At 38.9% G+C, this 26,717-nt stretch overlaps 1 protein-coding gene across 1 annotated transcript in view; it reads left to right on the top strand.

Annotated features, from left to right (window-relative positions):
• The window catches only part of GPATCH2 (G-patch domain containing 2), a 123,440-nt gene extending 118,653 nt beyond the window's left edge, over window positions 1-4,787 (top strand). The window contains exon 10 of the mRNA XM_005499970.2: window positions 1,132-4,787. Coding sequence (XP_005500027.2) covers window positions 1,132-1,301 — 170 coding nt within the window. The 3' untranslated portion in view covers window positions 1,302-4,787. The remainder of the gene's footprint in view (window positions 1-1,131) is intronic.
• The last annotated feature ends 21,930 nt before the right edge of the window (window positions 4,788-26,717 follow it).

Genomic DNA, 26,717 nt, shown 5'->3' with positions numbered 1-26,717 from the left:
CTTCTACAGTATTTTTCAAAAGGTAGCAGGCCATAATAAATAGGTAAAGAGCTAAACAGTTAATATTTGAAGCTGGGCACAGGGTGCAGTTGTCGGGGGGGGAGATGTTGAACAAAGCTGAAAACAAAATCCAGCTGCATACTTGCGATCACTTGTGTTAGGTCAAAAACTTCAGCCCTTTTAAAAATTGTGGGGTGTAACTTGGTAAGTTTTACTGCAAATTTTTGAAATAAATATCATTTGTATCCCTCATACATGACAATTATATATTGGAAGGCTTATCCATGCATCACCTCCAAACTCTAGCTTGAGGAGTTCAGTTGATTAGGGAGGAAAAGAAGAAATATATATATGTAAATGTATATACAGCTTTGTTACTTGGCATTCTTTTTTTATGATGTATTAATGGAAAAAATAATGTTATTTACAAAAATGAATCTCATTTTAACACTTGCAATCTTGATGACCTAATCTGTACTATGTGTGTAGTAGTTCTTCTCAGAGATCTCGATGGTAAGGAAAGAAAAGTGTGAACAGCATTTAATGGCATTGAAAATACCAAAATAAACTTGGATGTATCACCTCTCACAATGCTCAGGAAAAGAGTAACTGAGTTAAAGTAGAGCTGAATTTCAGAACAATAGGCCACTTTTCTGTACTGTTCCTGTAGCACCTGCATTTTTTTAATCAGAAATTATTTATTGTGTTTTGTAAAAAGAAATCTAGAGCATTGGTAAATATTGCTAAGAATGGAAAGGTAATCGTGATGCTATGATGTACCTCGGCACAGTAACTGTATAGGACAAGGAATTCAGGTAATCTTGCTGATGTGTGTTTTTTGACTCTGATGTAAAATCTACTGTATTGGAATATCAAAGATCTATGACAATATTTGTCCTACTTAAAAACTGAATGAATCTTTAAAAACATTAAAAATAAAACAAAGTGTAAGACTGTATTATTTAGAATCATATGCACTGAGGAGGTCAACATGTGCAAAGACAGCCTGTTCTAGCAACCTATTAGATGAATTAGGAGAATAAGAAGGTTTAAAGCTTTAAGGGAGATTATCCTGCTTTTCTCCACATGGCAGGCAGTGCTGATTAATGCTGTGTGTTTCTTTAATCTCAGGGTTTGTAGGTGAAAACACCCAACCAATCCCAGAAAACAACATTGGAAACAGAATGCTTCAGAGTATGGGCTGGACCCCTGGCACGGGCCTTGGACCAGACAGCAAAGGAATAGCAGAGCCCATACGAGCCGTGCAGAGACCAAAAGGACTCGGACTTGGATTTAGCTGACAGAAATGCGCTCTGCCTGCCTGAGAAAAATAAAGTTCAAAAGTAATTTAAAAAGACAAAAAAAAAAAAAAAAAGGCAAACATATTATTTGTTGTGATGAGCAAACCCAGTTATTCTTCTCTCAAAGATCACTGAAGTCAATGCGCTTCACGTTAGCAACACCAGCTGCAAGGTACGACCACAGAGACAGAACCGGCATTCAAGTCTAACTTTCTGATGGTGCTAAAATGTACAAAAACTTCTACTTTTTAATTTTATGTAGTCTTAAACTTTGTATTAAGCATAAGATTCGGTATATTCACTTTCTTTCATAAAAGCTTCTGACACAGCAGGTTTTATTATATAAGAAATTTTTTTTTGTAAGTATAATTTCATCTCGAGAGTCTTGATAAGATTTGTCAAGGCAAATGGAACTTTTTACAGCTACTGTGTTTCCCCCCTTTTCAGGCAAAGTTTCCAAACCCGTTTTTTTAGCGTTTAACAATATCTGAGGATAAGCTGTCATTTTGCCCATAAGATATACACGTTTCCTGCTGGAAGGTGATATGGTATGCAATTTTGTATAGGAGCATGAAAAATGGCTTTGTTGTCATAGGAATGCCATTCCAACACCGTTATCGTGCAATGTATCACTGTCTTCCCCATTCAAGCTCAAAAGTAAAGCTTTTCTACTTGTTTTTACATTTACAAGATTATCTTCTTTTCAGCAAATATTTTAAAAAATTTAAAGTTTATTCTGACTTCGAATTTCCCTTTATATTAATAATCTTCAGTGTTTTCACATGTAAGAATAGTTTGAGCTTTGAACCGGGAAATTGTATTTTGAAGATGACTATCTTTCAGTGTTTATATTCTGGGGTTTGGCATATTTTAAACAATGCAGTGTTCTACATCATGTTATCATTTGGTTTGTGATCAAGCTGGTGCCAATGAGCCACAACCTTTAAGGATCATGAACAGAAAAAGGGCAAGGAGAAGCAGGATTAGGGTGAAGGAAAGGAAGGGAAAAGATACTTTGGCATCTTGCAAATCTAAGCTGGAAATTTAAAATCAAGAGGGATCATTAAGTGTTTTAATCAGTATCCTAATGTACCTAATGTCAGCAGAAGCAATTTCATTAAGCACCAACCAATCAAGCTCCTAGGGTACTTATTGGTCTGCAGTATAAAACAAATTCCACTTTAAATGATAGGGCTGAAGGAAACTGTTGTTCAGATGGACTAAGGGGAAAATCCTGTGTCGTCGTCCCCCCACTGCCCACCCCATAGTAGCTGGCAATATTCACCCTGACTGCAGAAGGAACAGGATTTGATTCTCCAGTCTTTTTTCTCCTTCTCTTCCTTCCTCTGCTCCCAAACTGCAGAGAAAAATTCTTCTAGATGCTTGCAAATACATTTCCTTACAATAAAAAGAGCACAGCTTCCTTCGTGGGACTGTGAAACACAGTCATGAATTTTAAGAAATGTTTTTATTACTTTATTTTTCTCTCAACTTCACCCATTTTCCAGAAAAAAATAATACTAGGGAAAGAAGTAGTAGCAGCATTACAGCATTGAATTTGCTTAAAAAAAATGTTCGTGCTTTCTACTGTGAGTCCTATCGGTTTGGGAACATTATTTCACCATACACATAGTGTAGAGTGTAAAAGGTTAATACCTGATATTGGTTTTATTGATAGCTGAATGCACATGTTCTCTGAGTTTCAGCAGAACTATTTATTTCTGTTTCAATACTTGATATGATTGTGTGGTTTTTCTTTTTGCAATGTGAAACTTTAAACAGACTTGGGATTTGTAATCAACACAAAATACCTTTTATTGGAAGGTTTGGGGACATAACATGAGTTCACCACTTCGATATCTCTTGCACAACTAAACCAAATTAAATACATTCCATATCTAAAGTATTTCAGGGCCACATAATTGCAAAGGGCTGAGATCCTGAAATTCTGCAGCTTGCAGAGGTGCCCACTTGTGTGTTCTTTACAATAGTGAATTTATGTGGCATGCTCCCATTCTTTCAATGCAATGTGCTACTGAGGGCAAGTGAACTCTAAAGACCTCTTTGTATTGTACACTACAATTAAAAATTCCTTAAAATAATTTTCAACATCTGAATTTTGAAATTGAATCTTTAAATTGTGGTTGTTCTGTAAAGGAATGTTCATTCTCTGATAAAATTCCATTGTTATACTTTGGTTACAACACTTGCGTATCTTGGGCTGGAAATTCTATGTATGGCACATATAACACTTGTTTGAAGTATTTCTGTGTCAGTAGTTCCTCAAGAAATCTGTCTGCAACTCCAGAAGTACTTGAAAGTATTTCCTGTTTTAAACAGATAAGAGGGAAATAATGGATACACGTTGAGAGAACCTCTTTAGACTGTTCAGCTTTTTATTCATCCATTTATACAGATAGAGCGAAGCAGCCGACCTAGTAAACAATCATAATGGAAGAACTTTTCAGTCTGATTGGGGATCTTACAACTTTTTGGTTTATATCAATCTACTAGTGAGTAACAGACATTAAGACTAGTCAAATTGATTTTGATATAGAAATAGATACACCTTGGCTGTTTTCCAGCAGGTATTCTCATAGATGCCACCGTTGTGAGTCAACTTTTTCTGTTAGAAGCTGTAGAACAAAGTGATTTATTAAGATATTTTAATGTAGTGTTTCGAGATACTTTTATGTTGCAGTAATAATCCTATTCTGACTCATCATTTCATTTCTTTTTCCACATCTCACAGTAGTGGTTTTAAAGATATTTCAGTAGTGCGATTTTGCAGTTAAAACTAGCGTTAAGAAGCAAAACAAAAATGCTTTGTACATTTTTCTTTTTTAAGCCATTGCAATGTTAGTTGGCTTTCAAAAAAGTCAGAGTACATGGATTTTTTTTTCTTCAGGTCTTTCCCATACCTAACTTTCAATCTTACTATGATACCTGCTGTAAATCTGGTTCACATTATTTTAAAATACATATACGAGTATTGTCAGATAATAATTCTTAATGACTGTGGCACTGAAGGGTTTTTTTACCTACATAAATATAGGATCCTCTTGTATCTAAAAGTTACCATTCAGCACTTGACAGATTCTTCCTGTTTAGTTGTTGGATTAATCAGTAGCTCAGCTGTTACCATAATATTCTTCCTCTGCAGAATGTTTAGTGAAGAGACATTGAGTATTAGCAGCATTGCGTTTTGCTACACGTTCCATGGTGTCTCAAAGTTCTGTGAATTGACCCATTAACTGTTAATAAAATAAACCCATGAGCAGTATCTTTTTTTAAATAAATATTTGTCAAAGTCAGAGAAGCATCGTCAATACGCTCATTTTAACAAGTTTGTCCCTGCATTTGTCTTCCTGCAATTAGGTCCGTCATGGGTGTAGAATGCCAGTAAATAGCTAAATAATATGTATAGAACGCTTTGCTTTAACAACACAAGTGCAAGATGAAATAAAATAAATAGACTTCATTCTTCATGGGGTTTGTGTGTTCTTTTCTTTAAACTATCCTTTTCAGTAGTGTTATTTGCTTGCACAGGTGAGTACAGAAACGTGCTGCTTCTGAAAACATAATTGGGGTTGGTAATATCTTGTACCAATCAGATGTATATTGTGCTAAAGCTATCATACTACCTTATATGTACCTTTTTACTAGTACTTCTTTTCTAGGTGGTCATGATCCAGATGAAAAGGTTACACCATGACATCAGAAGATGCCTCATTTCAGATGTTTGCAGTACTTCCATTGTCATATTCTTTTAAAACATTTAAACACAAGTTCTCTTTACACTTTAAGTACATGTTTACTTTGATAACTGTGACAGGACCTTGTGCTTTCCCTTCAAACTGTTCTCCAAATCTGTTCCTCCAAGGAGAACTCACAGAACATTCATTTCACTTCCCCTCTCCCCAAACTCCCAGGACAGTTTTAGTAAAGACATGTCAGCAGTGAGGATCCCCTCCCTCTTACTCTAAAATCAAGAGACTTTTTAGTTAGATTTTCATCCCTAGCAGAGTTTTCAGGAGCAGTGGCAGTTAGCACATGGCAATTGCATAACCCAGTTACCCATGGTAGAGTCCCATACCTAAGGGCAGGGTGTGTGTTCAGTCTGAAGAATTATTTCTGTGTTGACCTGTTGTCCAGCTGTAAAGCTAACATAAAATGCTAAAAGAGAAAATGGCTTTTTTTAAAGATTGGCATATGTTTTTGCTTTGAATTCTCCCTGGGGAAGGTTTTATCATGGTCAAGTGATGGTTTTTTATAGATACCATATTTAAGATTGTGTTTTTTTCTTAATGACCTATATATACTGTGAAGACTTGGAGGAGGTGCAGCAATTTCAACATGGATGTTCTGCTTGTCTGGAGTTTTTTTTGATAAAAAAAAATCTATGCAAAAACTATACCAGCATAAATTGATATAACCTGTGTCTGTTCTCTATAAAGAGTTTGTCTAGTAAAACTGTCAACTAACTTTTTAATATAAACATGCTTTAAGTTATTGTGGAAAACTACAAAAGCAACAAAAGTTTCATTGTTGACTGGTAGTAGGTAACTCTAGTGGAAATGTTTGGGCTTCCTATGATTCTTCTCTCCCGTCCTAAAACAAAACAGGTATTGGAGGTAATTTGACTGTGATGATACATTGCTTATAGTTCAATATTCAGTCTTCAAGTAAAAGGCTGAAAATCACCGAGATTCTGTAAACCAGCACCTATGAGAATGCTGGTTATTAACACCTATGAAAAACGGTTTGAATGAATATGAGGTATTTCATCTATACAAAATTATGATATTGACATGACTGCACAAGGCATATTGCTATGATGAATTTAAGTATTGGGGAGTCTGACTTTTGAAGTTGTGAATATAAGTCATTAGTCTCCAAGGAATGTAGGTTTTATTTTAATATATTTACACTGATTAAATATACAAGCTTATTAAAATGATATTATCTTTCAGAATATTTGATCATAGATATGTTCAATTTAATTGTGCCTTGTCCTTAGTGGTGTCTTTCATCCTTAATATTTGTGCATTTTTCTGAAAAACAGTCACCCTATCTATATTTGAAGTGATTGTACCCAATGTTTTCCTCTCTTAAAATGTAATCTCTCATATACTCTAAGTGATGCCACTCAAGATTTTATGTCATTGCTACTAGTGAAGGTGTTTTTCAGGACATCCCTAGGCCAGTTTTCTGAATGGCCTACTGTTGCCTTCATGAGTTGTTTTAAGAGATTTTGCCCTTGAAAGCCTAAAATTTCTTTAGCCTGTTGAGTTGCCCCCTCTCTTTCCCGTGGCCCCAAACTGATGCAGACTGGAAGCTATGTAATGCTTCTCGCACATGAATATCTCCATTGACTTCAAGTAGTAATAGATGCAATCTGCAACATAAACCACACATGCGTAAGTATAGCTAATACAAAATGTAACAATTTCTTGAATACCAGTGATAGTGAGTTAATTTGGATTAAACTCAAGTAGTTTGACTGTCTGAGAGGACACTTTCATTATCTGTCACCAATTTCTTTTATGTATGCTATGGGTATGCCTTATTACTGAAATAAAATACTCTGAGAGCGAACCAATAATAATTTTAAGGATTTTCTTAATGTGGTGTAAATAATAAGTAACAGAATTACCAGGTTGCCTTTATGCTCATTGGAGTATATAAGCTGATTTACTTTTCATCTTCCTTTTGTCACTGAGCGTATGAATGCTACTGAATTACAGTTCTTATTAACTGAATTTAGGCAATTTCTACCCATTACCCACAAAGGTAATGTCAGCTACTAAACAATAGCTCTTGGCCAGGGATTTAATAGAACGAGAAGTCCAGGCAGGAACGCTGCCATTTGCAAAAGTGTAGGAACAAAGAATTTACCATCTAGAGAATCCTCTCACCTTTCAGCCTCTGTGTGGTATCTACCTGCAGTTTTCCCAGTAGGCACAGGGTTTTCCATGATGAAGGTTCATGGAGAAATGGCGTAGCGGTTCAGGCCTGCAAATTATAGTCTCAGCACTTGGTATTTGCCTGTTACACTCATATAGTGCTGACGTAGAGAAGTGTGCCTCCCATAGCTGGGATCTCTTTTAAACATCCAGGGCCATGAACAAGGATTCTGGACAGCTTGCTAATAGCACGTGGCACCAGGTAGGCTGCCTCTGATTGTGACTCTCCCTCTCTGGCTTAGATTTAATAGAATAAAATGTGAATTTGCACTATGGTGTACCAAATTCATGTCTTCAGAGGAAAAAAATCATTCCTTAGAATAAAGTTATTCTCATATATTCGGTGGCAAACAATGATAGGACAAGGGTTAATGGGATCAAGCTGGAACACAAGAGGTTCCACTTAAATTTGAGAAGAAACTTCTTCTCAGTAAGGGTGCCAGAGCACTGGAACAGGCTGCCCAGGGAGGTTGTGGAGTCTCCTTCGCTGGAGACATTCAAAACCCGCCTGGACACATTCCTGTGTGACCTCACCTAGGCGTTCCTGCTCCAGCAGGGGGATTGGACTAGATGATCTTTTGAGGTCCCTTCCAATCCCAGACATACTGTGATACTGTGATACGCGATACAGACTGCGTATTCATCCAAAAAGTAAGAATTTTTACGTTGAAGAATCTGATTTTTAGTGAAATTGTGCCTTTTTCAATGAACTGTGGCCAAGACACAGTGTATTCCACAGGTTATTCAAAGACCAGGTTACCACAGTCTTCAGCTCTGGCTTTACCAGGCCCCCTCCACAGGCCAGCTACTTAGAGTCAGGCTCCCTTCTAGAAAATCAAAGAGCCTGGAAGCCTTGACAGTTTGTGCCACTGAAATCTTCTGGCTTCAGGCCCTGCAGCAAGGAGGTCTCACAAAATCTCTCCAAAGTTGCATGGTTCCCATCACAGAGCAAAGAACTGGAAAAATGAATTCACCTGATGGTTTTTGTAGTTGTGCTATGGCTCCATCATTGGAGGCTGCCCTGGCAGCAATTTCCATGCTTCCAGTCCAGGAGGACCCATGTCAGAAAACTGAGGAGTCAGAGCTGCCTGAGGTTCCTGCTGGGGAGTCTGCAACATGAGCAGGTCTAGAGACTTCAGGTGTGCGGCAAGTTCTTGGAGCACCAGCTCAAAAAAAAAAAAAAAAAGTTTTGGAAACCACATTCTTGTTCCAAAACTATTTTTGGAATTGTTGAAGTGTCCTATGGAGGACAGCATCCAAGGCAACTTCCACTGTCCCTGGTAGGGACTATGTTACCTGTTACTGAAAGTTTAAAATCTCGGTTGTCTTTGCCATGAGAAGTTTAGGTTGTGGTTCTTCTTGATCACTGTACCCCAGCAGCCACTGTTCTGCAGCATGTGATCACTCCACTCACCCCACAGGCCAGTGGCACATTGACTCTGATGGGCTGATTATGCAGATGGTTAGGGGTCTGGAACATCTTTGTTATGAAGAGACACTGCGAGAGCTGGGTCTGTTCAGCCTGGAGAAGAGAAGGCTCAGAGGGGATCTTACCAATGCTTAGAAATATCTCAAGGGTGGATGTCAGGAGAATGGGACCAGTCTCCTTTTGGTGGTGCCCAATGGTAGGGTGAGGGGCAACGGGCACAGACTGAAGCACAAGAGGTTCCATCTGAATATGAGTAAAAACTTCTTTACTCTGAGGGTACCAGAGCCCTGGAACAGGCTGCCCAGAGAGGTTGTGGAGTCTCATTTCTGGAGACATTCAAGACCTGCCTGGACACATTCCTGTGTGATCTGCTCTGGGTGAACCTGCTTTAGCAGGTGGGTTGGACTGGATGATCTCCAGAGGTCCCTTTCAAATATAACCATTCTGTGATTCTGCATAATGGCTTCAGGGTTAAAGGTGAGCATGTGGAAGGGCCAGCGCCAGTTTCTGAGATGTGTTATCATTAGCATCCTGGTAAGCGCAGGCTTGGACTTCATGGAAAGGTCAGGTCTGCTGATCATGGAGTTTGATAGCTACTTGCATGGGCTTAAACATAGCAGCACAGGCTGCCATTTTACTATGGAACAGAGCATCTGCATCATCTTTGAGGTTCATACATCTGTCACGCAGGATCAGTTACAGATTTTTAGGCAGCGGTTTGGGGTGGGGATCATTCCAAATGAACTGCTGCCGAGGTAAATTGTACTGGACCATGACGAAAAGGTTGCAATGTCATGGTGAGGGAAGTGTCCTCTGGTGGTTTTTGTTACCATCCAGTACAGAGGCTATTTGAAGAATTTTGGCCAGAACCACAGCCCTTCTCTGTCTTTGGACCTGGCAAATCAAAAAGGCAAAACTAAAAAAAAAAATGCAGCCTTTTACTGTGTAGTTGAGAAAATTAAGTTATAATATTTATTTATACTTGTATGTGTCTACACAAGCAGACACATGTACATGCATACAGATGTAGACCTCTTCAGAGAATGGTATAATACATAAATTATTAAAGCAATAGTTAAGCATTAAACCATTTGTTAAATGGTCACCCCACATACCTCACAGAAGTGTGACAAAGCCTTTGGTTCTGCTAAGCCCACGTTACTTAAAGGGTTGAGTTGCTTCTACGGAAGTCAATCTGCAATGTATTGTTTCATATTCTGTCTTTATGTAAACCTAGCCAGGTTTTTTTAGTTGTCTTCTTCCTAATCAGTGGTAAAGTGCATTTAATAGCTCACTTAAGGTGTCATCCATTACTATGAGTTACTGTTAAAACTAATTAATAGAGCTGAAATTATTTTGTAATGAGAAATTGAAGTATTGCAGTGTTAAAAAAAATTACCATTCATAGCTAATTAATGTTTAACAATGCAAATAAGCTGATAATTATTTTTCAAGCCATAGAAAAATTCTGTGACACTTTATATACTACCTTTGTGATCCTAATTGTTTCTGAAAAATACCTTTAGAGAGAAATGGTCTGAAGAAATTTCCCTGGATAAAAGGCAGCTTCTGAAGTGCACAATGAATGAGAACTCTCCTTTTGTTCATGTGGGGCTGCATTCAGCAGCTGTTTCTCACAGTAAGTACTGATGGAGAGAAGGAAAAAGTAAGGGTCACGAAGGTAGATGGAAGGAGAAATTATGTGGGATGTTGGCCAAAATTTCCTGACTGCACCAAGTCAGACGTTTGGCTGCCATTTTCGTATCACTGTTAACTTTGGTAAATGAAATATGCTCTTACTCTGTTTTATTTTTTTTACCTAACTTTGTCGTCTTTGTTGTATTTTAAGATGTCAGTTTAATGTCACAAATTTTGTTTTCATCGTTTGTTTTTTGGAAGGTGTTGGGTATTGTCTTCTTTTTTCTTTTTTTTTTTTTTTTGAGTCAACTGGCAATAAATGCTATTTTATTTAGCACGTTTATGATAATATATAATCAACTAGCAAGGGAATCACAGAGATTCCTGCTGGTGTTCTCTTAAGCACACACGCGTTTCTTCGTACAGCTGATGTTTTAAGTCGATTCTTATTTCTCTCCAGCAAGGGAATGATCTACTGTTGCCAGTTTTGGTTTTATCTGTACATTAGAGTTGTCTTCTGCCTTTGTCAAACAGCGTAAATCGTCCTGCAGGTTGCATACACCACCCGCTCTGCCAAAGAAGAGCCTTCCTTGATGGTTCTTAAATTTTCCTGCAGAATGTGGAGTATTTGTTGTTGTCCTACTCTCAGCTGCCCGTTACTCCCCAGCCTGGACCTCTCCTTGAGGACTGTCCACTGCTGCTTTTTCACTGTTGACGTGGTGCTCTGCAAACTGGTGTCAACACACCTTCCTTAGAAATGGATTTGATTTTTTTTTTTTGTTGGTTTTGACCTCCGATAAGACCTTGTGATCATAGAATTATAGAATACTGGCTTGGAAGGAACTGCACGGATCATCTGGTTTAACCTTTCTTGGCAAAAGCCTGGTCTAGCTAAGATGGCCCAGCACCTTGTCTAACTGAATCTTAATGACCTATATAATCTTCTGGGAGTCTTCTGTAATACCGTGTGTTTTGCTGAAAGCCACCACTTCTGTTCGTGTATTATCTTGCAAAATATTACCTGGAAAACATCACCCATTTGTGTCTGATGCTGCCATGCCAGAGAAAAGGAAAAAGACCTGTAAAGGTAACATTTTGTCTTCATTCATTTAATTATTTAAATTTAAATTATTAATTTATGGAGGAGGAGTTCTGAGTTAACATTTCTGAAAGTTTGGGGTTGGTAGAACTGGGCCTGGAACCGGGTGCGAGCTTTGTAACCTCCTAAACCAGGGGAAAGAAGCTTGTAGACCAGCAGTAGGTTACTGTCCCAAGGTTTTCCTGCTGTCAGAGAGGTTTGGTATAGCACTTGCTGGTGTCTTCCTCATTCAGTATGCTGATGTAATAATTAAAATATTTAAAGCCATTCCACAGGTCAGCTACATACAAATTTATGCGAAAAATGTCACGAGCGGTGTGGCCACCATGGTTGAAGGTTGAGATTTTTATGGATTCTTTAACTATCTTTGATGAATGTTATTATGACTCCCTGACTGGATGGTTTTCGTATCCATTGAGTAGCCTCATGATCTGCTCCCCATGCTCTCAAGGACCGAGCACAGGCTGGCTGGCTGCCCCAGCTTTGAACGCCTGGCAATCATTTTCCCCACTCAGCTCAGAACAATTATTGATGATCATCTGAGCACCTTATGGGCTAAAATTTATGGGTGTTTTACAATTAGGCATTTTTTCATGTTAATTTTAATAGGTATTTAAGGACTGTAATATGAAAAAATAACACTTTCAGCAGGCTTATTCTCATTTGTCTTTCATGTTGCGTTTATCATCTTTCAATGAAAATCTTAACCTGTGTTTGTTACAGAGCAACACAACAATTTAGAGAAGCATGTTTTCAGGGCAGTTGGTAGTTGTACAAAAATTTTTGCAATTTGCATCTCTAATATAGCTATAGAATTGACTTAAGCTACTGGTTTAATTGTAGTTCAGACTCTGCACTCCACAGAGCGTGCATGCTTTCAAATGTTTTAATTTCTAAATGCAACTTCACAAAAGGAAGGAGAAGGCTGAGAAGCCTTCCTGTTGCAGCTCTCACGCTCTTGTGTTTTTCCATTGCGCCTGTTAACAACTACACTAGAAACAAGCAGCAGATTTTTTTCCACTCTGTGAGTAATTGTCTGCACACCAGTGACAGATGTGCAATATAGCAGCTTCTTCAGGAAAAAATTAACAGTTTGTCCAGCATGTCAGCTTGCTCTTTTTAGTGCTTCGGAGGTCTTGGCCCCATTATGGATGATTTAGAAATTGAGGCAAGCTAAGACCAGCTGCCGGGCTTGAAAGCCTTAGTTAGTAGCCCTCATCTGCATTCCAGTATTCACTTACATCTAGAAATTGGTAGGGCCCCTCTGGCCACAAGATGAGTATGGGCTGACAATGCCTTGATTTGTTGAGAGAGAGAATAAATGGGTTTTTCAGAAGATGAGGAAATATCACCATTACTGGCCAATTTACAGCATTTTATCTGTTCTTCAAACATGTCACTTTTGTTATTGTTGCATGGTAATTACATAGTGAAACGGAAAGAAAACAAATTCTGGTTACATATTCAGATGGATTGCAAAATCATATAATCCTGATAAATGCCCATTTATGATACACACGGATGAAAGGTTCATTTTAATTTTGAATAGCTAGCACAGCCATAAATAGGATATAGGATTAGATCCCACAGAATCCGATTACCTAAAAGCAAATAGTATTTTTCTTCACTTTTTTCATAACCAGAAGTTTCAGTGTGTGCAGGGTATTTAAATAAGCAGGTTTTCCATAAAAATATATGTAGTAAATATAGTTCAAGAATTTCTATATTTTAAATATAATCATTTGGGACTATTCAGCTAAGTTTTTTCTGAAGGTGCTGCTTGTTCATAAAAAGACATCAACCCATCGATATTGCTGAGAAAGATATCTCACAGCTGTACCCTAACTGCAAGGCTTATATTTATGACAAATAGAAGAAGCTTTGTGTATTGGATATCCAGTGCAACAAAGCAAAAGATGATTCATATTGTGCATGTACTGTGAATTGCAACTATTACACCTTCTTAACAGTTTTAAAGGAAGTTTTAGGACAAAAAGTGTGTTTAAGAAACAAGTTCTGACAAACCCCCAGGCAGCTGCAGTTTTGGCAGCACATTTCATGGCTGAATCGTTGTCTAAAATATGGGAAGCTCCATTTTTCTCAATGGGACGGTGTGAGGAAAGGAGTGGTGTGAAAATGCGTGGATATATTAGCAGAAAGGTGTGCAATTCGTTCCTGATCGTTATAGAGGTGAGAAGAAACTGCTTTGTAAAGCTGCCTGATTCATAAACCCTTGGTGTCCAAATTATCTCCACAAGATGTTGTCTTCTCAGCTTTCAGGAGGGAGTGCCAATGCTCCAAGAAGAGTAGCGATGGCAGAGAAGGGAGCACCTGGGAAGTTTTCATCAAGTCCCCTTCTAACCCTCCTCTCCACGAGCAGACATCTCTGTCCCTGAAAGGAGCCAAACCCACAGAGCCCTGCCAGACATGGCATGGGATGGCTGGAATGCGTTAAAATGAGCTTGGTTGCAGTAAATGGCCACCTACAGATTGTACGTGGTTCAGGGTGGGCTTGAAATAAATGTTTGAAAGCTTTGGTGACAAAAGCTTTGGATATATCTAAGTATGGTGCCACACGGTGCTGTGCCAGCCTTCATGTGAGACATGATGTTTTGGAGCAGAGGGTTAATGAAGATGGTTAACCAAAATTTGGTCACAAAGGAATACGATTGAGCTCCTACCAAACTTTTACCTGTGGCAAAGTCTAGCCTGATTTTTTTTTCCAGCTGTTTTTGTTCAAATATGTCATACATGGGAGCAGGTAACAGCAATCTGAGCAAGCAGCCCTCAGTTGGATTTGGTATCAACTGATTAAATGTTATCTGTCTGCATTTGTCCACCATGTAACCATTTAAAGGTTTACAACTTGGGGTCAGTTACTACAGTTCAGTATATAACTACAATAAGCCCGATGTTATTGCAGGTAAATATTATAAAAATGACTGGTATTTTTCTCTTCCTGATCCTTATATTGTGTTTGTAATAATTTAACCTTTCTCCTTCTTCTTTGTTAAGTCCTGAATCTGTACATAGCTATTGACAAGACTGATGGCAATCAAAGATTTCAAAAGGCGACTTTTCTGTGGGTCAAACTTTCTGGCAGTGGGAGAGACAATGTATAAAATGGTTAGTCTCTGGGAGGTGGCAATAAATGTTCTGCTACTTCAGACATCTGAAGATGGACTTCCATTTTGTTAGAGATCCATGGTTGGAGGTGGCTGGTGGATTGTGTGGTGACTCCAAGTGAGGTGATGGGTGGAGGAGCTGTTGTTCAAGATTTCAAAGGGAACTATGTGACATGACCTGAATTATGTTCTTGTGTGGTTTTACAGCAGGTGTACTGGAAAGGAGCCTAAAATAGGTTTTCCATGTTATTGTCATGAAGTCATTTTCATAGTTTTCTGCTGAGTTTTGTTATCACATTAGCATTGACTAACTTTTCTCCTAGAAAGTTTTTTTAATGAGCTTCACGGTTAGTAATGACACATATGCAAAATGGCTACAAGAAGTGTATCTTGGGAGACATATCTGTAAGATAAATTGCTGCAGTTGGCTGAAGACAGTGCATTTGCTACACTTTTAATGCTCAGATCTATCTCAGAGCATGAAGATTGTGCTAATTTTTGTTAATTTACCTTCAAAATCCCTTCTGAAGATTGTGACATGGTGCTTGTGAACAGCAGAGACTACTAGTGCTCATTCCTCTGCCACTGAAGGAACTACCTACAGCCTGAAATCCATCCCTTATGCAGGTATTCAAAGTCCTCAACAAAATATATTGACCCTCACAGGTACACAGTAGGATCTGGAAATCAGAGTGCTGGTGCCTTCTGTTCCTCAGAGTGAAGAGTGTGTCCACAGCCCACACAATGCCACGTCCATCCACCACCACCTTCTCCTCTGCACAATCACTCATGTCCACATCTGTGACTGCAGCAACTTTGGCCCAACCAGAAGCGATCCCTCCTCTCACTGTGTGTTGTGGTGGGGCTGCTGTGTCCCTCCTTAGCAGACTTTCTGATCTGGCTCACCAACAAAATGGTTGTTATCTCAGTTGTCTTGAAAGGATGTGGGGGATGTTCCAAAAATGGACTTGACATATTTTTCTGAATGTCTCTTTGTGCATGTGCACATAGTGAAAAAGCAGCATTTTGACTTGAATGCCTTTTAGAAGAGTTTTTCAGTTCAGCCTTCAGCAGTTACTCAATATGGTGATATATGCACACTCAGAAGAAGAATAGTGCACAACAAAGAGAAGGTTTCAGCTTTGGTGAATCACTGCCTTGTTTTTCTCCCCTCCCATTCATACTGAAGATTTCCTGCTGCTTTACACACATCAAGCAGTATTAGAGGTAGCTGCATAGTGCTGTAGCCTGACTTCAAACAAGCAGCCAAAGTGGTTGTTGAAATCTTAATAACACTTGGTCATCACCTTTAAAAAGACCATAGTTTTGCCATGAGTGAAATTACGAAGAAATCCTTCTTTAATTATTATTATTATCACCCTGAATTTCTTAGTGGCACTGAACCTTCCATAATATGCAGCCATCTGGTACAATTGCTTCCAAATACAATCTCACATTTGATTGTAGGGTCTGGAACATCAGCCTTGTAGGAGTGTGCTGCTAAAGCATCTTCATTTACTGTCTGATGCTGAACAAATGTAGGACATTACAGTTCACACAAAAGCCCTAATTTTTTATATTTTAGACATACCCATAATAGGTGGGATTGTGTAGGCAACACTCCAAGAAGGCAAGGAGAAAGCCACAGCAAATTCCAGTAAAGCTGAAAGCATAGCAAAGCTGTGAATGTACTTCATATATAATTAGGATGAAGTGCAGTTATCTCAAGGGTCCTTAAAATCACTTGTTGATTGAAAAAAAAACATGCTGTTGTACTGGGAACTGGTATAAGGTCACTAAAACAGAGCTCAACAGCAGGTATTAAAACTATACCATCTCCATGTCAATAACCAAGTTAGGTAGTAATCAGAATCCCCACCTGTGGCAGCACCAGCAAAGCAAGGTCTGGGTCTGTCAGAGTGAAATACAAGGCTGGCCCAGTCCCCAAAGCTGGGAGGCACTGTCGCTTCTCCTCCATGGCCTACACCGTGGTGCAGGGTTTTGGAGAAGCCCTCCAGCCCTGCTCCTGTGGCAGCTGCCTGGAGCAGATCGGGGATATGTCAGCATGCACAGGCAAATGGCGCTTGTGTGCAAAATAGTTTCTCACTCCTCAACACCCAAGGAGTAGCCAAGTTCTCAGCACATAAGGGTTTGTATTCATATTCTCAAAACCACCACATTTTTGGCTGGGTAGCATTGTGTTTAAGGGTCTGCTTTGGAGGTTTAGTTAGAGGTGACACCAGGCTTTCACTAGGACCTCAGTGAAGTAATTTAGTTGCTCTGTGATGCTGTTCTCCCAGAGAAACCCCAGACTGCTCCTGTGTGTTAGTTGTCTTCACTTCCCGTTGTGTCTCATTTTCTGTAAGTGTTTCAAGGTATAACATTAATCCAAACACAAGAGCAGTCAATGGGTTTAGGACAGTCCTGACTACCATTCTCCCCTTAATATTTTTCTTCACATTTGCCAGCATTCAGATCATAGAATCATTTCAGCTACAAGAGACCCTCAGGATCATCAATTCCAACCATAACCTAAACTAACTCTAGCACTAAACCATGTCCCTAAGAACCTCGTCTAAACACTTCTTAAACACCTCCAGAGATGGTGACTCTACCACTGCCCTGGGCAGCCTGTTCCAGTGCCTGACAACCTTTTCCATTAAAATTTTTTTCCTAATATCCAATCTAATCCTCCCCTGGCACAACTTGAGGCCATTTCCTCACGTCCTATCACTTGCCACTTATAAGATGTAACGAGTATCTTTGTGAAAGTCAAGGCATGCAGGAGCATGGTGGTCCAAAGTAATTTGCTACACTGATCACAATAGATAGTTCAACAAGTTAAATGGTTGATGACTGATCTAGAAGTTGCTGCTCATTTTGTTTGGAACTTGTATCTTCAGCCTGCCGATTCAGTCATTGTTTCCTATGACCCGTTATTACTGAATTTGGCAGAGATATTAAGGCAAAGCCTTTCTGATAAATTATGTAGTTAATCCAGAATGTAGTATGTAAAATATATATATGAAATTCAAAATGGACCAAAGAAATAGCAGTTCCGTTAAAACACACCTAGATCAAAGTGATGACTTGTTCCCAATTCCTATGTAATTTGTAGCAACATGCAAACAATTGAAAAGTACTGTTGTCAGGTTTGAATAGAGAGGAGACAGCTATTTTTTCTCCCCAGATGTGGACTTCACATTTTTTTTCCTAAATTCCCTTGAATTAGTTTACTAAACCTGCATCCAACTCTTGTTTCTCATGCAGCACCCTTCGGTTTATAAGGTAAGGGACTCTTAACTGCGACCTCTAGTACCCTTCAGCGACAGAAGGCAAAGATCAGATAAACCGCATGAGACTGCATCTGGAATATTGTGTCCAGTTCTGGGCCCCTCAGTTCCAGAAGGACAGGGGACTGCTGGAGAGAGTCCAGTGCAGGGCAACAAAGATGATGGAGTGGAGCATCTCCCTTATGAAGAAAGGCTGAGGGAGCTGGGGCTCTTTAGCTTGGAGAAGAGGAGACTGAGGGGTGACCTCGTTAATGTTTATAAATATGTAAAGGGTGAGTGTCACGAGGATGGAGCCAGGCTCTTCTCAGTGACAACCAATTACAGGACAAGGAGTAATGGGTGCAAACTGGAACACAGGATGTTCCACTTGAATGTGAGAGGAAACTTCTTCATGTTGAGGGTGACAGAGCACTGGAACAGGCTGCCCAGGGAGGTTGTGGAGACATTCAAAACCCGCCTGGACACATCCCCGTGTAACCTCATCTGGGTGTTCCTGCTCTGGCAGGGGGATTGGACTGGATGATCCTTTGAGGTCCCTTCCAATCCCTAACAGTCTGTGATTCTGTGAAACCTTCAGAGGTCCCAATACTTGCCAGGTGACCTCATTGGTGTGTGTTAGTGATAAATTAATATACAACACTCCTGGGATGTTTCCCGTGCCATGGAACTGAAGGGACATTCTGGGAAGGGCCAGCAGAGAGACCTCAGGGCCAAGAGAACCAGGGTGCTTTTGATGGGGGGTGTCCTGTGAGCACTCACTGCTGGGGACAGGACCAGGAAAAGAGTCCAGTTTGGTGCATCATTCAGCATCAATGCTGACTCCTTAAAGAATAAATGCTGCAGGCTTGGATTTAAGGGACTGGATGCCCAGTGGCTGGAAGGACCCAGTTCTTTTTCCATAGCAGCTGCCAGCACTGCTGGGAACAGATCACAACAAAACTGATTAAAAGCAACAGCTATTTTTCACACTGTCCTCTGACATTCCCTCCTGTAAATAGCAGGGGTTTGTATGTTAATGTTTCTATTGTTTTAATATTCTTGTTTTCCTCATTCATATTCGGAGGTATTATTGTTAGTGCCAACTCATTTGATTTATTATTTAGAGAAAGCACTTGTTCAAAAAGTCAGCACTGGATATTAAATGATGATTGCTTGCAATGAATTTCTTCTTAACATCTGCAAAGACAATTTTGCCTTTTCTTCTTCCACTTAACTCTAAATGAGAGATCTTAAGCATAGTTAAATAGGATTCATAATATCATGCTGACTGAAAATCATCTTGAAATGGGGAAAATGAAGGCAGAAATAGTTATCCACATACAAAGCCCTATTCCCTCTGAATTTAAAAAAAAGAGGGAAGGGGAGAATGTTGTCTCTGGGTGTATATTGCTATTCCTGATTATGTACATACTGAAGAGAGAGGAAACTCCAGTGTCAGAGCCACAGGTTTACCAGAGATAAAGATCTGATGCCCTGTCCCAGGTCTCAAGCTGTTGAAATTAATACTTTAGTGTGTGATTAGCAGTTGGGGGAAAAAAAAAAGGCAAGTATTTTTATTTTGTTTTTTATTCTTAACTATCTACTACCTAAAAATACAGCTAAAGCCCACTGGATTCAAGAGAAATTTTCCACTGATTTGTGTAAATGTATCAGATTCATTTTCACTCGAAAATTTTTAGCCGTTATTATTTTTTGGCCAAGTAACATCTCAGTAACCTTTTCATTAGCATTAGCATCATGATAAAGAAGATAATGCTTCCATATTAACTATTGTATTAATTATAATTTTTACATATCTGCTTTAAAAATCCTTGTGCAAACGGAGCTTCTGAAGGCACTTTATTTAATTATCCTTGAGAAACAAACATAAAAGTAGCTGTAAATAAAGGTGCAATTTAGATGTTCACTGCCACTATCCAGGTTACAAAGATGGGCAAAATGAGAAAAAGATAATTAAATTGCAGATTTAATTAAAGATAATCATCAAGAAGGCTGGTAAAACAAACAAGTATATTATTTTATTAATGTCCTAACGTGAAGGGTATGTACACTGAACTTCTTAGCATTGCTTTGGTAATTCTTTTTTGTAAAGCAGCTCTTTTTCCACGAATGGAAAATACTCCTAGGTAGCAACTGAGTATATTAACATCTTGCTTTTCTACAGGGAATTAAAAACAAAACAAAACAAAGCAGCTTTGGTTTAAAATAGTTGGCTCCTTTAAAAAGCACAGCCATAGTGAAACACTGAAGCAGAAAATAGTTCCTGGCATAAGATGCAGCATTGTATTTCTGAATATATTATTATGAAACTAATTGTCACAGAATTATGTTTGAATTTTATGACACATTCAAACAACAGTGACATGAGATGCAGAGCAGGCATTTCTTACATAAATATTTTGCCCGCTTCGCCTTCCAGATTGTGGCAAACAGTAAAAATGACTTCAGCTACAGTACGCTTGGAAACCACAAACAGATTGTGCTCTGACTTTAAACCTTGTAGTTTGAGTACCTTACCTTTCTGCTAAATCTCACACACCTTCTAAAGAAAGGGGAAACATCATCATACAAATTGATTTGGTATTTGGTATTTATAATGAAAACTGAGAAAGGCACAATAGTAGAATATTAGCTTAATTCTTTCTCCTTTTATTCGTAAGATGTAGTTGTTTTATTAGCTACCAGCATGCTTGATGGTGTGATGTGACCTAAAGTTTCTTTCAGCATTCATTAGACATGGTTTTCTTACTAAGAGAATTCACACTCAAACCTGCCAACTATGTCTTTTTTTCTGAACTATTATGTATTCCACGTAGGCCACACAGGTTGCAAAATATTATTCTGCAAGCAAATTATTCTGTTGCAGTGGCTTTTTTTACATGTCCCTTCCTCTCCCAGTTTGCCTTATTTTCTAAAGGCCAGATTGTGAGTTTCAAAGCAGATAAATTGATAACTAATGTATTTTAGAAGTCTGTATTGTTACTTTGGAATGGGTAATCTTCAAGAATGTATTTAAATGTGTAAATGCATATAATTCTTATTTTTAGGGAAATTTTTAAATGGAGATGGGCTGTCATTGGGAAAGACAGTAACAAGCTCATGTTTAAATCTCAGTGACTTTAGATTAAACGTATGCATATAAACATTTTTCTGTAACAGGAACACTTACCTGACCTTGTGGAAAAGATGCTTAAGAAGATACAAGTCCATGAAGAACCTTATATGGGCAAAGCTTCCAGCCAAGAATGGGAGCAAAACATTAAGCTCGGTTAGACCTCCTTGATTACATTTGACCTAGGACAAGGGTACCTGGTGACACCACTGGGAAGCTTCACTTGCACAAAGGACATGAGTAAGACTATGATAATTATTGATCCAATGAACTATAACGGTTCTTTCTCAGCCTGTAGATGTCTGATGTATACATCTGTATTTAGGGACTCTTAAATATACCTTGTGAATGTCTTGACAGAATGAAACTGCTTCAAAAGAGACATTGCAGTCAGTGGTGTGAATTCTTCTCAGTTCTCGGGTAACAGAGCATCACCTCAGAGGTTGCCTCACATGCACACAGCACTCCAAAGCTGAAAATGTTTGTATTAATGTTAGGAAATCAGATCTCCTTAGTTTGTTTTGTCATTGTCACAATTTTTAGACCCCTCTTTCACATGGTCAACCAATAGCAATCAAATTAAAGAACCGAAACCAGCTGGAGACTTTGTCACAGGAATTTTTTTTTTTTTTTTTTTTTAAAAGCTTCTGAAACCAGTAATCTGTTTCTTTGTGTTCTGTAGCTTAGTGTTGCTGTATATGTTAGCAGGGTTGTTTTCTTTACTGATTGTTCTTTGTTTGGTTTTCTTTTTCTCTCCCCCTAAAGTGCTTCTGGATTGCATATTTGCATATAAAATTTCAGCCTAGAGCTAATTGTTACTGTTGATGAATTAGAAACTGCTTAAAGACAGGGTTATAACAGAAATTCTGGCACATTCTTGAGTACAGAAGCACGAACTTGCTTTCCTGATACCAAAATACACCATATTTTCCTCCTTAAATAAGTTCTATTAAGTCATTCACAGCTTTCTAATCCTCATGCATTTCTTTCATGATTCCTGTGTGGAGTTATCCTTGTTGTTTTGAAAAGGATAGTCTCGAGTCTGAGCCTGTACTTCCAAGTCCCGCTCTTTATTGCCTAAGGAGTATACAAAGGTTTAGATTGCATCTTTTCAATGCATTATGGCACCGCAGCCTAAAGCCAATACTTGTTTTTTAACTGGCAACCTGCCTGTACGAATGGAGGAAGCAGATTGCCTCTTTGCTGAACACTTAGACAAGGTACTGATTTAACAACAGTGGACAAGCAGCTGGGAGCTGGGCTGTCAGCCTGTCACACACTGACAAATCTGTTGTTCATATTCAGGCAGGATGTTCCAGTTAGATTGCCATCAGTATCATCCATCTACCAGAGGCATGCCAGGCGTACCGGCGTCTCCTGCATACCCATAGACGAAATGCTGGTGATACAGCTTTCCAGGGGATCTCAAGAAAACAGTTAATTTGCCTTTTTTTTCTTTTTTTTTTTTCTTTTCTTTTTTCCAGTGGTCTCCTGCAATAAGACAGGGAAGACAGCAGATTCAATTTTTGCCTCTGTCTTTGTTCCCTCATTTGGTATGCTGGAATTATGCGTGCAAATTGTTGGTTACTCCAATTTCATGTCTCAGGCATGAAAGGAAACCTCTGAATGGAACCTTACCACTTTTGATAAAACCGTGAAAGATTTTCAAAAGCCAATTCAATAAAATGCAGTCTAGCTAAAACCGAAATAATAAAATAAAAAACTGATGATTAATAAAGATATGCCGAAATTACATTATTCTGGCTTCCAGAATAATTTTGAACGTATTTTCATACAGCTTTTGTAACACTAAAATAATATGCTCCAGAACTGTTTGATTCGCATAGTCAAGCTTGCTCTGTGGGTGAACTCTCGGCTAAAACCTGTCTGTCTACATACACGTTAATCAGTTGGAGTCAATCTATATTGGGTTTGTATATGAGTGGGTGCGGGGAGAGGGGTGTTTGTCAAAGCTGTAGAGCATGTGCTGTAATTATTTTATCACAGACATATACTTGCCTCTTTCTCTTTTAATTTGGAAAAGCTGCTTTTAAATAGTCTGATTATATATTCAACAGATTATAGTTTTATATCATCTGTCCTTATGTCAAAGTTATCCAATTTGTGGCCCCATGTGCCCTTTATCTGCTTCTGCTCCAGATCCATATCTGTAATCTCAAAGCCCACAAAAAGAACTAGTGGGGGAAAAATAGTACATCTGTATAATTTCATCTGAATTTGTCATCTGATTTTGCTGCTGCCTGTTCATCACCTCTGAGTGATAGAAATAACCCACAGCTTTCTCAAGGAGGTGACAGAGGAAGGAGTCCAGTTAACTTACTACTTATTCTCACAGTGGTATATACCTTTTGCATTTGTAGACTGACACCAATGTAATTTAAAACAGTAATGACTCTGAAAAGTGGTAAGCTAGTCAGATTCTTAGTATTAATCCATATCTCTTTACATGTTACCTTAATACTGTAAAAATCATAATGTGACATACATTTACGTAGTGTGTAATTTAATCAGCTAATATCTGTAAGCCCTCTTCCCAAACTCATCAATATAATACCTTTTCTGGTCAAGAAAGCCATTTACCTTCACTATATTTTCCACAGTGAGGTTCAAGATCTTCTGGAAAACACCAAGTTCATGTAGATTAGTTAAGTGACCTATCTAAAAGGAGAAGAAGAATCTTGCAATTTTATGCCTTTTTGTTTTTTGTTTTTTTTGAGGCATGTCCATTAACAAGAACGCTCATAAATAGGAAATAGTGCAGTATAGATTGCAGCAAGTTTTTGCACGATTCTGAGAACAATAGAAAAGGTCAGTAAAAACATGTAAAGAAGGCAGGCAGATAAAAATCAGTGTATATTTCTCACAGAGTATGCCACTGATTCTTCATTTTTAGAAACAGTTAAGTTGAGGTAATCTCATCCCTCCCTAAAAGGAATCTCATTTGTCACTCCACACATAAAGAAAGGATTAAAACCAGAAATCTCTTAAAATTTTTCTTTTTTATATATACAGATTGTGTTCCCAAATATGCAAATTTGAAAGAATTTTGAGGTGAAGATGCTTTTAAATATGAAATATTACCTTGCTTTGGGTCACATTGAAATGAGCGAACTACATAGCAACTTTCCCAAATGATGAGCTACAGCAGTTTTTATTTTGTTGAAGGAAACTACTGCTTGGTCTTTTAAAGTAGCCCTACATGTTCATCAGACAGTAAACATGGGCTGTAGATGTAGAAAGTAAAGAGATTTCTATATTCTTCTATATTCTAAATTCATGCTTTAAAGCCTTTTGTATCTGGTCATATGACAAGGCTAAGCTCCTACTTTTCATACACAAAGGTAACAATATCAGTTACTTATCTTTGTAAAATCTCTGGATGTTCTTTGCTCAGAAATCTCTCTGATCTTTGATTGACAGAAAGATTACCTAATAAACCTTCACCACAAACTAATTAATCACTGTGAATACAACACTAAATTGGCAAGCATAAAAAAGCAAATGAGATGGGTGTTGAAGACAGTTTTCAAATGACCTTAGTTAAAAACCAAGTACAGAGTGTTGAAAGTATCAATAATATTGCCCTGATAGTAAACTTCTTTACTAGAGTTTTCTGCTCACAGGAAAAGTGTGAGGATAAGATATTAAGTCACACCATTCCCGACTGGACAAACCCTATCATGTTTTGGTCATTGGGCCTGCAGTAAGAGCGGGGCATCACCTCTTCTGAAAGCACTCGGGACATGGGCAGGACTGGGATCAGCTTTATAGTTCTTCTGCACTCCTTTTGCACATATTAATTGCAAATATTTTTTATTAAGTGAAACACATGATTGTAGTTATTATCCTGATGCAGAAATTTAATTGCATCCATGATGCAAGGTTTTATTCTAGAACAAGCAGGTAGTATTGTGGCAAGGCAGCAAGTGTGTTTCCTTTGGTCACAGCGCTCTCTGCGAGCTGTGAGAATACCTATTCCCTGTGCACAAGTTTAACAAAGATAAAGTCAACACAAAGTGATATTCCTGACAAGTTTATCTAAGTCTGAGGCTTAGGTCAATATAAGATCTTAGTTTTCCCCTTTCTGTTTTTTCTTTTCTGATGATTGAATACCACCACAGTCTTATTTATGGCTCAGGTATAGGGTATACCAGCATCACCACAGGAAATACACTTGTCAATTTTTTTAGGCCTTGAAATTAAAGACAGGAGAAATCTCTGATAGTTTTTATCCTACTCAGATGGTTCCCTCTGTTCAGAGAGGCTAATATCAGGGATTTTTTTCGGGCAATCCCTGCCAAGGCTGAGATACACAGCTCCCCCCCAGGAATGCATCTCCTTCGACAGAACAACTCTCTCCGCTGCTAATTCATTCTCCTGTGCAGAGCTGCAGAGGGGGCGGCTCGGCTGGCAGGGACAGAGGGGACCACGGCTCCAGCTGTGGAGGTAGGAAGAAGACGGGAAGGGACTGTAAAGCCCTTCTGCCACTTAGATGTTTGGAGGAACAGAGAAAAAAATAAATCAAAAATAAATTTAAAAATACCAAGGCAGTGGGAAGGGTACCACTGTGTTTTGGTTTTTTTTGGCAGACAAGGGAAAGAAGAGTCATATTTCCATCTATTATTTCAGCCTGTTAAAGTCTGTTTCTGTATCCTTTCAACTACATTCTGCCATGTACCCCAGCTTAACATCAGTGTTGTGTTTCATTAACATTCTGGTTTACCCATTTGTCTTAAAAGAGGGTGAAATAGGCTTTCTTTCCTGCAGTTTTTATGCAGGTATCTGCTGCGTGCCACTTCAGTGGCTTGCTAACTTTTTTTTTTTTGGTCTTTTGCTTCTTCAACAATTCCTATATAAACGAATGGAGATTGTTTGTGTGACACGTATCTGTGAGCAGCCAGCTGCAGTGACTAACTTGAATCCAGCTGGTACCTCTGCATATACTACTCATCCATTTAACTGAAATTTGACTTAAAATAATAATTTCAGATTTGTGGACTTTGATTTTTTTCTTTTTTTTTCTTGCTATGGCTTTGTTTCATGATTTGACAGGCTTGTAAAATTTTTATTTTGTAAATTAAACTAAAATCCTAGTAGGCTGGGGATGAGGGAACAGATAATCACAAGCTCTTTCATGTCGTGGCACATGAATGTAGGCAGATCCCTCTAGTTTTCAGCCTCCCAGCACCTTGATTGTTCCGCAAGGCTGGCCCTGTACGATCCTGCATCTAAAGAATGAAGCAAACTTCCAATGTTGCAAGTATCCTGTTGAACTTGTCAGGACTACAAACAAAGACAAAAGGGACAGTGTGCAAGGGGTAGTTGAAAGGCTGAAGCCAGTGAGAAGTTTTAAACAGACTCCAAACAAACCTCAGCCCGAGCTGGACTGTTGTTTTCTTTGTCACAGCTTTTTCACCTTTTGTCTTCTCCCAGTTGTCCGTGTTGCATTCAGGTGAGCGTGGGAGCGATTCGTGGCGGCTTTGGCTCCGGTCCCGGCGCTGGGGCTGTCTCGGGGGAGCACAGGGTCAGGGTTGGTACAAGCTGTCTGCTGAGCTCCAAACCTACCTGCCCAGCTCCAAACACCAACATCGCCTGTCACAACGAGCAGCAGCAGCCACCACCACCACTTCCAGGGATTTTAATGAATTGGATGCTTTTCTCCAACCCACTTATTTGCCTCCTGCCTCTCCCCCCGCCAACCTCTGCCGGTCTCTTCCCCTCCTGCTCCCACCC

This window comes from Columba livia, chromosome 3 (genome assembly GCF_036013475.1).
Source record: "Columba livia isolate bColLiv1 breed racing homer chromosome 3, bColLiv1.pat.W.v2, whole genome shotgun sequence".
NCBI classification, from domain to species: Eukaryota; Metazoa; Chordata; class Aves; order Columbiformes; family Columbidae; genus Columba; species Columba livia.
This window is presented reverse-complemented; position numbering and strand designations above follow the sequence as displayed.